The sequence below is a fragment of the Puma concolor genome, chromosome C1 (genome assembly GCF_028749965.1).
Source record: "Puma concolor isolate L17-30 chromosome C1, mPumCon1.1.hap2, whole genome shotgun sequence".
Classification (NCBI taxonomy): Eukaryota; Metazoa; Chordata; class Mammalia; order Carnivora; family Felidae; genus Puma; species Puma concolor.
Genome location: NC_141674.1, coordinates 14,569,795 through 14,584,078, shown reverse-complemented (window position 1 = coordinate 14,584,078; position 14,284 = coordinate 14,569,795). Strand labels below are relative to the sequence as shown.

General features: G+C 55.3%; 1 protein-coding gene and 1 long non-coding RNA gene across 2 annotated transcripts; one reads left to right on the top strand and one right to left on the bottom strand.

Moving 5' to 3' along the window:
* Nucleotides 1-3,144: 3,144 nt before the first annotated feature.
* Nucleotides 3,145-9,000, bottom strand: LOC147577819 (uncharacterized). The gene is made up of 2 exons (XR_015254516.1): nt 8,877-9,000; nt 3,145-3,706 (listed from the first exon to the last, which is right to left on the bottom strand). It is a non-coding gene; the product is annotated as an uncharacterized LOC147577819 (long non-coding RNA).
* On the top strand, nt 7,678-14,284 carry LOC112848836 (group IIE secretory phospholipase A2). The gene is made up of 5 exons (XM_025912637.2): nt 7,678-7,857; nt 10,640-10,723; nt 11,497-11,635; nt 11,802-11,908; nt 13,789-14,284. The coding sequence occupies exons 2-5, from the start codon at nt 10,684-10,686 to the stop codon at nt 13,929-13,931; spliced, it is 429 nt and encodes a 142-aa protein (XP_025768422.1). The 5' UTR covers nt 7,678-7,857; nt 10,640-10,683; the 3' UTR covers nt 13,932-14,284.

Here is a 14,284-nt window from a genome sequence, read left to right as displayed (position 1 = left end):
TCCGTGAAAGAGAGGGAAATAAACAGATTATCTACAAAAGAACACAAACCAGGCACAGAGCTGGGTTTGGTCCATGGTCCCGAGTCTGCCAGCACCTGGGCTGGGGTTCTACATCCACAGGAAGTATGAGACAGCCAAGACATGTTGGGACATGGAAAGACTTAGAAGCTTGCTTCCTTTTCCCAGAAATTATCGGGGGAAGCATTCCATCAAAATAAGAAGGTGAGCTGAGGCGAGGACATAAAGTCCAAGAACCAATGCATCCCACTCACAAAGATAATGAAAGGAAGCCCCAGAATGAATGACAGCTATGTCTGATGGAAACTGAATGCCAGTCTCACTCTCCTTCCAGCAGGCTCCGGGGCCCTAGAGGACCTCATTCCGGTCATTCAAGTGTGACAATTACACAAATCAAACAAGACCTCTTTGGGCCACCGGCCCATTTCAACTCTGATGACTCCCGTGTGGATCGGCCCATGCTCTGAGATCTCATCACCTCCACACCTACCACCTGTCACGATGATCCCACTCATTCCGGCCCGGGGTCTGCCTGCTGCCTCTTGGCTGTGCCACCCTGGGCATCCCTCAACCCCTCAGAAATCATTTCAGCTGCAGCCCCTCCATAGCATCACTGGCCAAGAAAGAAAAGCCCAGGATAAGCTTTCTTAAAATTATGATGCTCCCCTCCCCAATCGGGTTCTTAAAGTGAGAGGAACAGAAGAGGAATCTGGACCCCGGAGGGTTCAGGGGGGTGATACACGAGAGAGTGGGTGGAGCCAGGGTGCAAGGGATAGGTAGCAATCAGGAATTCTTGTCTCCCCCTCACCCCCCCCCCCTCCGCATGAAGACAATGAATCCGGCTTTCCATGTTGCATGGCTTACACCAACATTTGAATGTGCCAACACAGGCAACATGAGACTCAGAATCATGGACCAGGGCACCCGTAGTAATATGCCCAGCCTGACCCAACATTTCATTCTTGATGGAGGAGCCCCAACATCGATGCTCACAATTTCTCCCCATTGGCTAATATGAATTAGCAAACCCCTTCAGTTCTTTCTTTTACAAAAACGTTTTAATGTCTATTTATTTTTGAGAGAGAGAGAGAGCACAGACAGGGGAGGGGTAGACAGAGAGGGAGACACAGAATCCGAAGCAGGCTCCAGGCTCTGAGGTGTCAGCACAGAGCCCAATACAGGGCTTGAACTCATGAACTGCTAGATTATGAACTGAGCCCGAATCGGACACTTAACCGACTGAGCCACCCAGGCGCCCACCCCCCTTGGATTTTTTCTGGGATGACCCTTCTGCATATTATTCTGGAAATCCCAAGCTTAAGCCTGATGTTTACTCACACCCTTTACCCATCAAATACTTAGGTACCTACTGTGTGCCGGGCACTGTTCTAGGACAGGGGATAGAGGTGTGCTCAGGAAAAAGTGCTTGCCCTCAAGGAACACACACTCTTTTTGGGGGGAACAGGGGAAATAAAGACACCTGACATATAATGTATGAGTGGTGCCAGCTAGGATAAATATCTCGGTCTGTAAGTACCTTATTTTGTCAAAACAACCATCCAATCCTGAGGCCTCCCCAGTCCTCATCCACTTTAAATTGCCAGAGGGTAGGAACCGCCCGTCTTCCAAGCTTTGCCCTTGGTGAGCAGGTGCCTGTTTAGCGACTGTGGGTGTCCTGGGCAGCTAGTGTGCCAAATCACCACTCCACCTCTCCCCTCGGGGCCTCTCGCCTCCCACCTTCTTCCTTTATCAACGAAATATCTTTGCTTGCAAGCTGCAGAAACTTCTGACGGACCAAAGCCAAAGAAGAATTTGGTGAAAGGAAGTTGGGTGTCTCATGAAATAAAAGGAAAAGCTTTGGGGTGCCTGGGTGGCTCAGTCGGTTAAGGCTTGGGATCTCGGTTTCAGCTCAGGTCACGATCTCACAGGGGAGTTCCAGTCCCGCATCAGGCTCCAAGCGGACAGTGTGGGACCTGCTTGAGATTCTGTGTCTCCCCCCCTTCTCTCTGCCCCTCCCCTGCAAGCGCTCTCTCTGTCTCTCTCAAAATCAATGAACTTTAAAAAAAAAAAAAAAAAAAGGAAAAGGAAAGGCTGATCTAGCTGGCCTTGGGAGGAAGACGGAAGGCAAGGAAGGAGTCTCTAGCAAGGGTCTTAGAACACTAAGGACAGAAAGGCTCTGTCCATTGGCCTGAAACTAGCGCAGGGTTCCCCTGAAGAGGGAGAGCCCCCGCCTGATTGGTCGGCTTGGGTCAAGTACCTGCCTTTGGGGGGGTGGGGCCTCATTGTGATTGGCAGTTCCGCCAGGACCACAGATAATGCGAGGAGAGAAATGGGATGATGGCATTAAAGGAGGGGAGAAAGTGTTCTGAACCGAGAAAAGCAAAGATGTCAGCAGGACTTCTGAGCCCCTGGGCCTCTGTAGCCACGGCATCACCCTCCTCGGGGCTGTCGTCAACGGCCATCATCAGCTGAACCCCAGTTCACCCTTCCGAGCCCAGCTCAGGCGACAGCCCCTCCCTGCAGCTCTCCCTGAAGGCCAGGCAGGCAGCGTGAATTGTCCCCTCCGTGGCCCTCCCGTGGCTCCCTGGCGCTTTCCACCACACTGCTGCTGGAGCCCCTGGCCTTTTTGCTTCTCTGTCCCCTGGGGTCAGCCGTGGAGCCTTTTCATCTTGGCGGTGGACACACGTTAGGGACCCCGCGTTTCACAAATGTGTTTGCATTCTTTTCCCTCTTTGTGAGGACTTGGTACCCATTAATTTGCACCTACTGGGGATCTCCAGGCAACACTGGGGTGTTCACTGCTGCTCTGGAAGTTTCTCTACTGACTTCTGGCAGCTCCTTTGTGTTGAAAGACTTGCTGTGAGCGTCCAAGGTGCTTTGCTTTGTTTCTGAGATGTTCCTTTTGTTCTGGCATTCTTATCTCGCTGGGCTGTGTTCCTGGGGCTGGCATTTCTCTGTAAGGGAATCCATTGTTCTGTGGACTTCCTGATATCACCTACGTTATCTCCCAATGACTCAGGACAGTACGATTCACATTCTTGGATTAAGACTCTAGGGCTTAGGGAAAAGATCTCCGGAACTGTCCCACGCCCAGCAGGGCTTCTTCTGGATTTTCTCCAGGAGTAGTTCAGCTCTACCATTTTATTGGGTTGGTTTGGATTTGGTGCTCTGGGTCAGTGGCAGAACCGAAGCCTGACCTCTCACCTCCTTGTTTGGAATTCTTTCCTCCGGCCTTTGTCTCGGGCCTCTTAGGTTCTGAGGAGGAGGCTCCCCGAGCGTGGGAGCAGTGATGATGTCAGATGATGGATCCCAGGGGAGGAAATTCTCAGTTTCCAGAAATCCAGGTCAGGAGCCAAAAGAAACCCTAAGGATTGGGTTCTGGGTACCTGGGTGCCTCCAGGGAGGGCACAGCAGCAGGTTCTGGAAAACCAGAACACAAATGGTCAGAGGAGGCCACCGAGGTCAGCTTCAGGGCATCCATGGGACTAAACACCAGTCTTCAGGACCCCGGACTCCAGGGCATCTGACAGACCAAACACATCAGGGTCTGTTCCGAAACTCACCACTGGGCAGCAGCATGGAGCAACAGCATGGGACTTCCGGGCTTGCGGGCTTCCTGTGAATTGGGTCCTCAGGTGGCCTTGGCTGGTCGCTTCCTTGGCAGGGCGCTGAGCCTAAGTTTCATCATCTGTAAAACAGAAACAATAATACTCACTTCACAGGGTTGTGGTGAGGTGAAATGTAAAGACTAGAACACACATGGCCTCATTACCACCAGCGCCAGCCCGGGATTCAGGCAAAAGGCCCCACCCTGGGTCCCGTGCTTGAGAGGACCTGCGTGTCACACAGACACGCACGCAGGCACACACACACACACACCCCAAATTTGTTGGAAGGCGCCTGAGTGCCTTTGTCCCTTGCCAGGCACCCAGCACTGGGTCAGCCCTGTTTCTGGCCTCTCGGCTCCTTGGTTATAATTCTCTCCTCTGTTCTCATAACTAACACCTTTCAGCCCCGTGAACGGCTTCCCAGCCTCTCGTGCCCCCTGTCCTGGCAACAAAAGGCACCTGGGTCAAACTATCGGAAGGCTGTGTGCCCCACTGCAGCCACATGGTCGCACAGTCGTTGGAGGAAGGGGTCAGCTTGCCAGACCCTTCCTCTCGGAGACACTCCAGGTCTTGCTTAGCAAATGTCACTTCGCCCATCTCCTTGTGCCTGGTCATTTCCAACCCACAGTGTGGAGCCGCTTGTGGGCCACAGTTTCCCAGGGCGACTAAGGAACACGGGGCCATATCACACAACGCTTATCACGTGGAAATGTATATAATGCGGGTGGACACATAACATTGGGTCACGTTAGCAACGCTTTCACTGGCAGCTACATGACACTGAACACTGGAATGGCGAACAGTTTAATCTAAAAAAAAAAAAAAAAATTGGCCGTGGGGCGCCTGAGTGGTCCAGTCAGCGAAGCGTCCGACTCTTGATTGAGGCTCAGGTCATGATCTCACGGTTCATGAAATCGACGACGGGGCGGAGCCTGCTTGGGATTCTCCCTCTCCCTCTGTCTCTGCCCCTCCCCCCCTCAAAATAAATAAATAAACACATAAATAAATAAACATGCAGATAAATACATAAATAAACAAATACTTGGCGAGTTGTAATTAAATTTCAACGAAAATACTTCCCAAGAGTGAACTTCATTCAAATTCTTTTAAATTTTATATATTCACTAGTGATAATTTATATTTTGCCTATGAATTTTAATAGAGTGTAGAGTATTTTAGGAGAAAACCCTTTTTAAAAGTACGTTTATGTATTTACTTTGAGAGAGAGAGAGAGAGAGAGAATCCCAAGCAGGGCTCGAACTCAGGAACTGTGAGATCGTGACCTGAGCCGAAATCAAGGGTCAGACACTTAACCGACTGAGTCACCCAGGTGCCCCAGGAGAGAAATCTTTTTGAGAACATAACAAAATAATTTCAATTTTTCTCTTTAGATTCACTTGTTTAACGAAACACAGATCTTATACACTTTGAATACAAGTACATTTATTTTTTTTTTCAACGTTTATTTATTTTGGGGACAGAGAGAGACAGAGCATGAACGGGGGAGGGGCAGAGAGAGAGGGAGACACAGAATCGGAAGCAGGCTCCAGGCTCTGAGCCTCAGCCCAGAGCCCGACGCGGGGCTCGAACTCCCGGACCGCGAGATCGTGACCTGGCTGAAGTCGGACGCTTAACCGACTGCACCACGCAGGCGCCCCTGAATACAAGTACATTTAAAAAAATCTTTTAGGTCATTATGGTCAGAAGAGCAAAAATTATGTAAAAATTTGATTAGAAGGTAATGGCGATGTTGCTGAAATGAAAGCAAGAAAAACAAATTTTATGGAACAAAGATGCAATCATTTATGAAGTATGTATGTCTATTATTTTATGAGTCATTCGGACACATGCAATAATAATTAAACTCCAGCGACTGGGACATAATTTCTGACTTCCAGTCATACAGAAACTGTGTCTCTCCATATGTTCTTTAATCTGTTGTTAGGAAAGGAGGCTCGAACTCACGAACCGTGAGATCATGACCTGAGCCGAAGTCAGACACTCGACCGACTGAGCCACCCAGGCGCCCCGGGAAAGTATATTTAGATAGAAGGATAGAACATACTTTATTTCCCACTTTAGCGACTTGACTGAAAACTTAAAATATTTAGACACACGGTGTGGGGACCCTCACATGTACTCTTGCATCAGACCCACAAGCGTTCAAGCATCAGGGGTGAGCCTGACCGCACCAACCAGAACAGGTAGGTTCTTGAGGCTTCCAGGAAAGAAGGGATGGGGAGGGGGTTCCAAGCAGGAGGGGATTTTGTAGAGGAGGCCCACAAATCTACGTTAACTAGGACGAGTGCTCCTAATGTTGACAATAGCTGTAACCACTGTGCTTTGCAGGTACTGTTTGACTAACTCCCAACCATATCACAAATGGGTGCTATTATTATCCCCATTGTACAGGTGAGGAAACTGAGACCGTGGGAAGTGCGGCCATTTGCCTGAGAGTATCCAGTTAGCCAGTGGTAAAGCCAGGCAACCTGACCATGAAGTTGGATGCAAAGCCTAGGGCATCCTATCAGCCAGGACCCTGCGGCACTCGGGAGCAAAGGGGTCCCACACAGTGGCCAGGGGGCTGACATGGCCCCCGACACAAGTCCCAGCAAAACGCACGGGCTCTTGTGCTGCACAAGGCATCCGCCCACACCTATGTGGGTGTCCCTACGCCCCAGAGTCGTCCGGTCCCTCTACCTCCTAGGGTCAGCCTGGGGCAGAGTTCCACGGGACAAGTGTCTGTTGTTTCCTGTCCCTCCCCACGACCCCCGCACCCATGAAGGCTCAGTGAACACGGCGGTGACCCGAAACACTCTCACCATCCCTCAGACGCCACCACTACCCAGTGTGTCCCAGCCCAGCCCCCTCTGTCACCTGATCCCCAAGCCGGCGGCACCTGCTAAGTGGGCTTTTCTCTTCCTTGCTGTTGCCCCTCCTGTTGGTTCCCTCGGCAGCCAGCACCATCTGGTCCAAACTCAGATATGAGCAGGGATGCCTCCCGGTGTAAAACCCTTCACTGGTGTTCCATCGTTCCCTGGACAAAGACCAACAAGGCGCGGCTGTGCCATTTTACAAGGACGTTGGCGTTGGCGACCTTATAAAAGATGACAACAGGCCCACGCCAAGGAGTCTTGTTCTTTACTCTCCATCACAAATGGAAGAACCCAACTGTGTGACCACAGCTGTACAAAGCCTGTTTCCAGTGGAGGGATGCGTCTCCCCGGGCTTCAGGTGCCCCCAGCTTCTCCCCCATTGGGATGAAAATACCAGTGATCTCTCCTCCTCATGGGGGATTCTGGGGCCCTCTCCAGCATTCTGTAAGCTCTAGGCCACCTGCCCAGCATGCTCAAGGAAAAAGCATACCATGAGGTGAACAGGAGGTCAAGTTCCCGAGGTCAGCTTCCCAGCGAATCATGCCCGTGGAGGCCCGCCCGCCACAGCACAGCTACCTCAGCCCCCTTTCAGCCCCTCCTGGATCCATGTTCCTCAGACCACAGGGCCCTTGCACAGGCTGTCTCTCTACCTAAACTCTCTCTGCTCTCCTCTTCACCCAGCTAACTTCTTGAGATCCCTGCTAAGTCTCTTCTTCCACAGAAAAGTCTTCACAGGTCCCCTGCCCAGATCAGACACCATCATAAATGCTCGCATGGCCCCATGGAACATCCTGTCAAACCACTTATCCCTATTTGCAAGTTTCCCTTCCGTATGCAATTACTAAGGTCTGTCTCCCCACTGGACTGTCAGCTCCATGAGGGCAGGAATCACAGTGTATTTTCGCTCGTCAGCGTAATCCCCAGCCCAGAGGAAGTCCTCAGTATAGGTTATTGACTGACCAACGAATCCTTTCAGGAATGAGGTTACCCCCGCTTTGCTGGGAGAGGTCTGCGGGCTTCTTCGGGCTCTGAGGGAAGCAACAGAAGTGACAAGACCGAGTAGATGAAGGGCCCCCAGCATGGTGCCTGCCACACATCGGGAGCTTAGCAAACGGTAGTGGTTTTGCCATTTTTATTGTTAAGGTGATGACAATGACGGTGACAGCTTCTAAGCTACTAGGAACACGTTCCCACCAGGAGAAGGAAGACGCTGCTTCGAGACTGGGCTCTGTTCCTTCTCCTCAGCCCCAGCTGACCACCCTTCATCAAGGAAGGTAAAATCTGCCGAGCGGGGGCCAGCGTCCTGCACGAGGGCTGGGGCCCTGGCCTGGCCGCACTGATACGCCCCAGGAGGGGTAAGTCACCCCTTTGGCCAGGGAAGGAGGAAGGGAAGGAGGGGCCGGGCACCTGTGGGTGCCTCCCATGGGCATGGCATCCTGCGGAGAACTTGACACCCTTCGTTTCCTTTCCGTCTGGTCCCGAACTCCCAAAGGTGGTTCTAATGATCCGCGTATTACGGATGACAAAGCTAAGCTCAGGGAGGTGATGGGGCTGGCCAAGGTCACACAGGCCCTGAGCGGCAGGGCAAGCACTCAGGTTCTAATCTCGAAACCCACCCGTATTTCCCAAATGCCTGAAACTCTCCTCCATATCCGAGTCCTCCGCAGCCCCCTCCCCCAAACCTCAGATGAGGACACCGCCGCCTGGAAGCCTGCCGGGATTTCCTTGCCTGGCTCTGGCCCCACCATCCTTGGTTTGCTGCCCCAGGTACACACGGGGCAGGGGCCAGTAGGGGCCCCATCCGGACCAGGCTGGGAGTCAAAATGGCTCACCAAAGGACTTGCCTCAGAAACCCAGCCCTTCCCGGGGAACACCCTTACGCTGCTGCAGGAAGGGCTGGGGGCCAAACCTCCCAGGAATCAAAGCTCATTTTCAGCTGTTTAGACGTGGCTCCTCAGTGACTCACCGTTTGGGTTCTCATGACCCAGGCCAGGAGCCAGGGGCTGTCAGGAGGTGCCCTTATTAAAATCAAAAGGCAATGGTGAGCAAAGGGGAGCCCCCTCTCTGGAGACCATGATTCACAGCTGCTGGGTGACCCTGGCCAGGGGCATTCACCTCCCTGGCCGCCCACCCCCACCACCCCGTCTTGTCCAGGAGGATGAGTTCCAAGGAGGAGTCCGGAGCAGGAAATGGGAGGGGCGCAGGCAGGCCCGCAGCCCAACTACGTCAGTGTTTACCCGGCTTTACACTTGTGTTAAAAACTTTTAATCTGGATTCACTGGCAGAGATCCCGCCACCCAGCCGTCTCTTCCCCTCCCAGGGTGGTACCCTCCCCCTCCCTGGGTGTCAGGGAACGTGTGTGGGGGCATCTCACCTGGCTGCGGAGTGAGACCCGGCCTCCAGCCTCCACACCAGATCAGCTCCTGAGGAGGGAGGCCTTACTGCCTGGTCACATCATGACTTATGCTTTCGTGGGCCCTTTCTTCCATTAAAATAGAAGAAAAAAAAAGAAAAGCAAATGTTATGACCGCATTGGTAGGAAGACAGAGAGAATCCAGGCTGGATTCCTGTCATTCTGATTCTAAAGAAATTAAAACATTGTGCCCCCCGCCACAGGCATTGTGCGTGCTATAGACACTGTGCCCCCCAACCCCCCGGAAGCGCTAGGTAAGCCCTTGGAACTGTCTGGACCCAGATTCTGGCTCACCGTGTATTTAGATGTGTGCCTCAGTTTGCTCCTCTGTAAAATGGGGATGATGACCTTGCCTAAAGAGCACAGTAAATACTCGGGGGTGGAGGATGGGGAGGCTAGCTGCCTGCTCGCATCTGTGCTTCCTAACCTCCCAGGAAAGAGGCAAGGGTGGGATGCCTTCCATCCCCATAATACAGATAGGAAAACTGAGGTGACGCACAAGGGAAAGGATCTGCCTAAGGCCGTGGAATAAGTTGTAGAGTCAGGACAACTAGGCCGCAGACCAAGCAGCTCCCAGGTCCTGTGCAAATGGACGTGGTTGTTCAAGTTATCCCAGCTGCAGACCAGGAACGGGGAGGGCAGGGCAGGAGGAAGTCACCGGCCAGGACAGGGCCACCTTGCTTCCAGTTCTGCCTGTGTGGACTCAGGGGGGTGGGCAGCAGCCAGCAAACAAGGCCACTCGTGAGCCCACGACCGCTGGGACTTTGAAATTGCTAACCACAACGGGACGGGGCCCCCTCTTCCATCCATCCCCCTGACCTCTAGCCAAGCCCTGAAGCCTGGCCTCCACCTTCTGACCTGACCGTGGGGACAGCAGCTCACGGTGGGGGACAAGCTGTGCCAGGGGCTACCATCTCCCCAACTCAGCCCCTAAGATAACATCAAAAGGACAGAAGTTTCCAGTCCATGCTGGAATGTGGTTTTCCAGCTGACGCAGACAGAGCCTACTTCCACAGCCCCACTGCCTGGGGATCTAGGGAGACAGAAGTCACTTCTAGGAGCGTTTTCACTGCTCGTCAAACAAGCTGGAGCCTGCCCGGGGAAAAAAACAATGAAGAAAAATCCCAAAGCTCAGCTGGCTGAGCTCCCGGCCTCCGGCCTATCCGATCTTGGACAAATGGCCCTGCAGGTCCCCAGGGTCTTGCCTTCCCAGGGGTCCAGCTGTTCTTGGCACTGTCCCTCTGGGTAACATGGTGGCCGGGGGTGGAGGACAGGGAGCAGAGGGCACGCCCGAGTAGCTAGCGGCATGGAAACAGACAGACTTGGCCATGCGGACTCAAGTTCCGTAGTTTCTCTGGGCCTCAGTTGCTGCATCAGTAAAATGGGGATGAGGGAAAGTGCCAAGAATGAAAAGCCCTCGGCGCAACCCCTGGCTCACAGCCCAGGCGGTGGGAGCTAGCACCATGAGTTTTGGAAAGGGGTAGGTGAAGGGAAAGGCGGGGGAAAGAGAGAGCTACAGATTGCTCCCCTAAAACCGCCTGGAAGCAAAGCCCACAGGCCCCAGGCCGGCCCCTCCCCTGGGGACTTGGCCAAAGACCTAGAAGTACGGTTGCATCACTGAGTATTCAGGGGTTAATGATGGGGAGTGGACAGGACCCAGTATTTAACTAATTGGGGAGGTGCCCTGAGATCAGAGGCACCCCGCTCACTTCCTTCTCCTGCAGCCCTGCTCCTCTGCCCCCTGCTCACCTCCCCTCCCCCCCCCAGGATGAAGCCTCCCCCTCTTCTGACCTTCCTTTGCCTCCTGGGTAAGTGACCTATGTGGCCTTCCCCCTCCCTCCTCCCCAGCTGGGAACAGAGCTCCCCGGAGGTCCCGGAGGGTGTGGTGGGTCATGGCCAGGCCAGCTCTGCCCGAGCCAGCACAAGCTAGGGGGGGAGGTGGAGGGGGATGCAGGCTGGGTGGCCCGGGAGGGCACAGGAAAGGGGCTGGTGGGAACCCCAGATAGCACACATGAGTCTCCCGCCACCTGCACTCCACCCCCTGCCCCATTAGCTTCCTTTCTGGGCTCCAACCTGCCTGGGTGGGCTGTCCCTCCCGCCCCCCCCCCCCCCACCGCTGCTGTATCAGCAGGATCTGGAGGTATTCAGGGGAAGCACAGGTGGTCATGAAGCCTATCCAGTAGCATCTGATGGGACTTGGTGGGGACAGAGTTCTCTGAGGGCATGGCGCTGACCCCTGGGGAGACGCTCAGGGCCTACTGGGAGATGTTTGAGGGGGCAGCGGGGGTGGGGACAAGCAGGATGAGTGGGTGGTGCTCTGGAGATGAGGGAGGAGAGCGGAACGGGCCCTGGGCGTGTTGCCATGGGGGGCGGGGTGAGCACTGGGGATCAAGGTGGGGTGCATGGCCCGGAACACAGTTACTGATTAGCGCTGTTGTTGTTGGGAGCAAGGTGCTCGGCAAGGGAGGGTTAACTGGACAGCCGGGGAGGTGTCTGCACTCCGATCTGAGGGGGCTTGGGGGAGGCTGGCTGCCCCGGGTGGGGCCCTGACAGATCTGCCCTCTGCCCTCCCTGCCCACAGTGGCCCTGGCTGGCGGGAACCTGGTCCAGTTTGGGGTAATGATTGAGAGGGTGACGGGGAAGCCGGCACTGCAGTACAATGATTACGGCTGCTACTGTGGCGTTGGTGGCTCCCACTGGCCCGTGGACCCAACAGACTGGTGAGCAGACGGCCCCTGGAGGGGCTTCCCCAGGAGGGGACACCTAGCAAGTGGAGGCCAACCTCTCCTTTGAGACCCCTTTGAGCCCTGGGCCCCCCAGCAGCCCCTGATCCAGCCCACCCTGACTCACGGGCCCCCCTCCCCAGGTTGACCGTGACCCTTACAGGTGCTGCCATGCCCATGACTGCTGCTATGGGCGTGTGGAGAAGCTGGGCTGTGAACCCAAACTGGAAAGGTATCTCTTCTCTGCCAGCAGGCACAACATCTTCTGCAGTAAGTGAAGGGCCCTGGAGCACCCCAGACGCTGGGTAGGGGTGACGGCTTCAGACAGGAAGCCCTTCCTGATGGTGGTCGCTGACTCCTCATCAGGGCCAGGCCCTGGGCCAGAGACGTGGGAGAGGTGGGTCTTCCACTATCACAGGATTGCAGACAGGACTGTCCCTCCCTCCACCCGGATGCTCACCTGGCACCGCAGGAAAGATCCCCTGACCCCTGGCATCCTGCCCTGGCCCCAGGCGCTCCTACCGGGCCAGGGGCCTCCCAACTCCAGCCTCAGGGAAGAGGAACAAAGGGGGCAGAGCTGAGCCAGGTCAGAGAAGCTGCCCTCACATGGCCGCTCCAAAGCCTGGGCAGCAAGGTCCAAGGCAAGGTCCCCAGGACAGAGACTCGAGGGCACGGTCCCAGACAGAGAGATCTGGAGCTGCGATGTGGGACAGCAAACCCCCTCTCCAAAGGCTGACTCCCCCCTCCGCCCCAGCCATGGGGCTGTCATTGGCTCAGCTTGGCCACATCCAAGGCCCACGTGGGCCAATTAGTTTTCCTCTGGTCCCCAGCACCGATCCACTGGAAGTGACCTGACCCAAGCAACCGTGTGAAGGGCTCCATGCAGCCCAGCCCAGTGGAGGGAGCCCACATCAGAGCCCCAAACCTTGTCCCTGATGCAAAACCAGGAACAGCCTGGAAGGAGGGGGAGCTGAGGGAGGGGCACAGCAGAAAGACCCAGGAGGGTCAAAGAAGCCAGCTCAGATCGCTAAGGTCTATCCTGGGGCAGGGGCAGCTCCAGGACCAGAACAACCGGAGGCAGATTTAGCTCGGTTCCTTGTTCCTACAGCCATCTATCTACTCAGCTAGACAGCTCTTACAGGTAGTGAGTTCCCCGTCCCCGGCAGTTTATGCGAGGTGGAAACAGCCACCTGTCGGGGATAGCACTGAGAGGATGGTTGAGGAGAGATGTCAGGAAAATAGGGACGGAGGCTCAGGGCTTCACCTTCTACCCACCGTGTGACTTCAGGCAAATGGTGTAACCTCTCAAAGCCTCTGTTTCTTCATCTATAAAATGGTGCTAATCACACTCACTTCCCCAGCTTAGTCCAGCTCCTAGCAAGAACCACCCAAAAGGACTGATGAGAAACTATTAAGCCCCCTCCCATGCTGAGTTTTGCTGGAACGGCAGGTGTGGGCAGGACCCTGGTGGGAAGCAGAGGCTGACCTTGCGGGGAAAACGAGGAACGCTAGACGTTTCTGAGAGGAGCCAGAGCCACTGAGGGCAGACAGAGGCAGTGGAGAGAACAGGAGGCTCTGGGGCTCCCCAGTGCCAGCTCCGATCCCAGGCTGGGTGTGGGGACACACCCTAAGATAAATGCCAGAAAAGCAGGCTCTGTCCACTCAGACAGAGACGGGCCCAGGGCCCAAGCGGGCCCCGAGCTTCGGCCCCAACAGGCTCCAGTCTGGACCCAGGCTGCTCTGGGGCACACAGGCCACTCGGGACTGAGTCGCTGTCATTTCATGGCTCCCCTGTCAGCTTGATGGCCTCACTCGGCCACCAGCCATGCCTCATGCGGCGAAGGGGCTGCCTAGAAATCCCCCCAGGCTGGAGCGGATGTGGTAGTGAACCTGATGGTCTCCCCACCAGCCGGAGGGTCAAGGGTGATGTGTGGGCCTGGGAGAGGAAGAACGGACATCACAGACATCCCACCTGCCCCAGCGTCCTGGGCCCCCACGCCCCCACCCCCACGCGCCCTGCCCTGACTCTCACCCACGCCTGAAACGGCCCCGGGTGGCAATGGGCTTCCGGCAGAGTGGGACAGAGAGTGTGGACCCCGGAGAGCGGGAGGCCTAAGCCACATGGTCCCTGACTCACCTTGTCCCGCCAGCCGGCAGAACCACCTGCCAGCGTCAGACCTGCGAGTGTGACCGGAGGGCTGCCCTCTGCTTCCGCCGCAACCTGGACACCTACAACCGCAGCTACGTCCGCTACCCCAACAAGCTGTGCAGCGGCCCCACGCCGCCCTGCTAGGGCCTGGCCCCACCTCCTGCCTGCGTCCGGCCTCCAGCTGCTGTAGCCCCGGGGCCTGGGCAGCAATGACACCACCAGCCCTCCCTCCGGAAAATTCCTTACCTGCAAACCCATCCCTCCCTGAGAGCTCCCAGAGTGTGGTCTGGACCGTGGCTGGCCTCCTGGGCCACATCTTCCCCCCTGCTGGGAACAGCCACCGTGCCCAGGAGCCAAGGGACCCTTTAGCCCCCCGAAGATTCTATAACCCAGCCCTGAGATCTCGGTTTCCGCTTCTGAATAAGTGAATAATGTCCCGTAATCCTAATATTCCCTGATTCTCAGATTCTATCATTATAGAATTTAATTAGTTTACA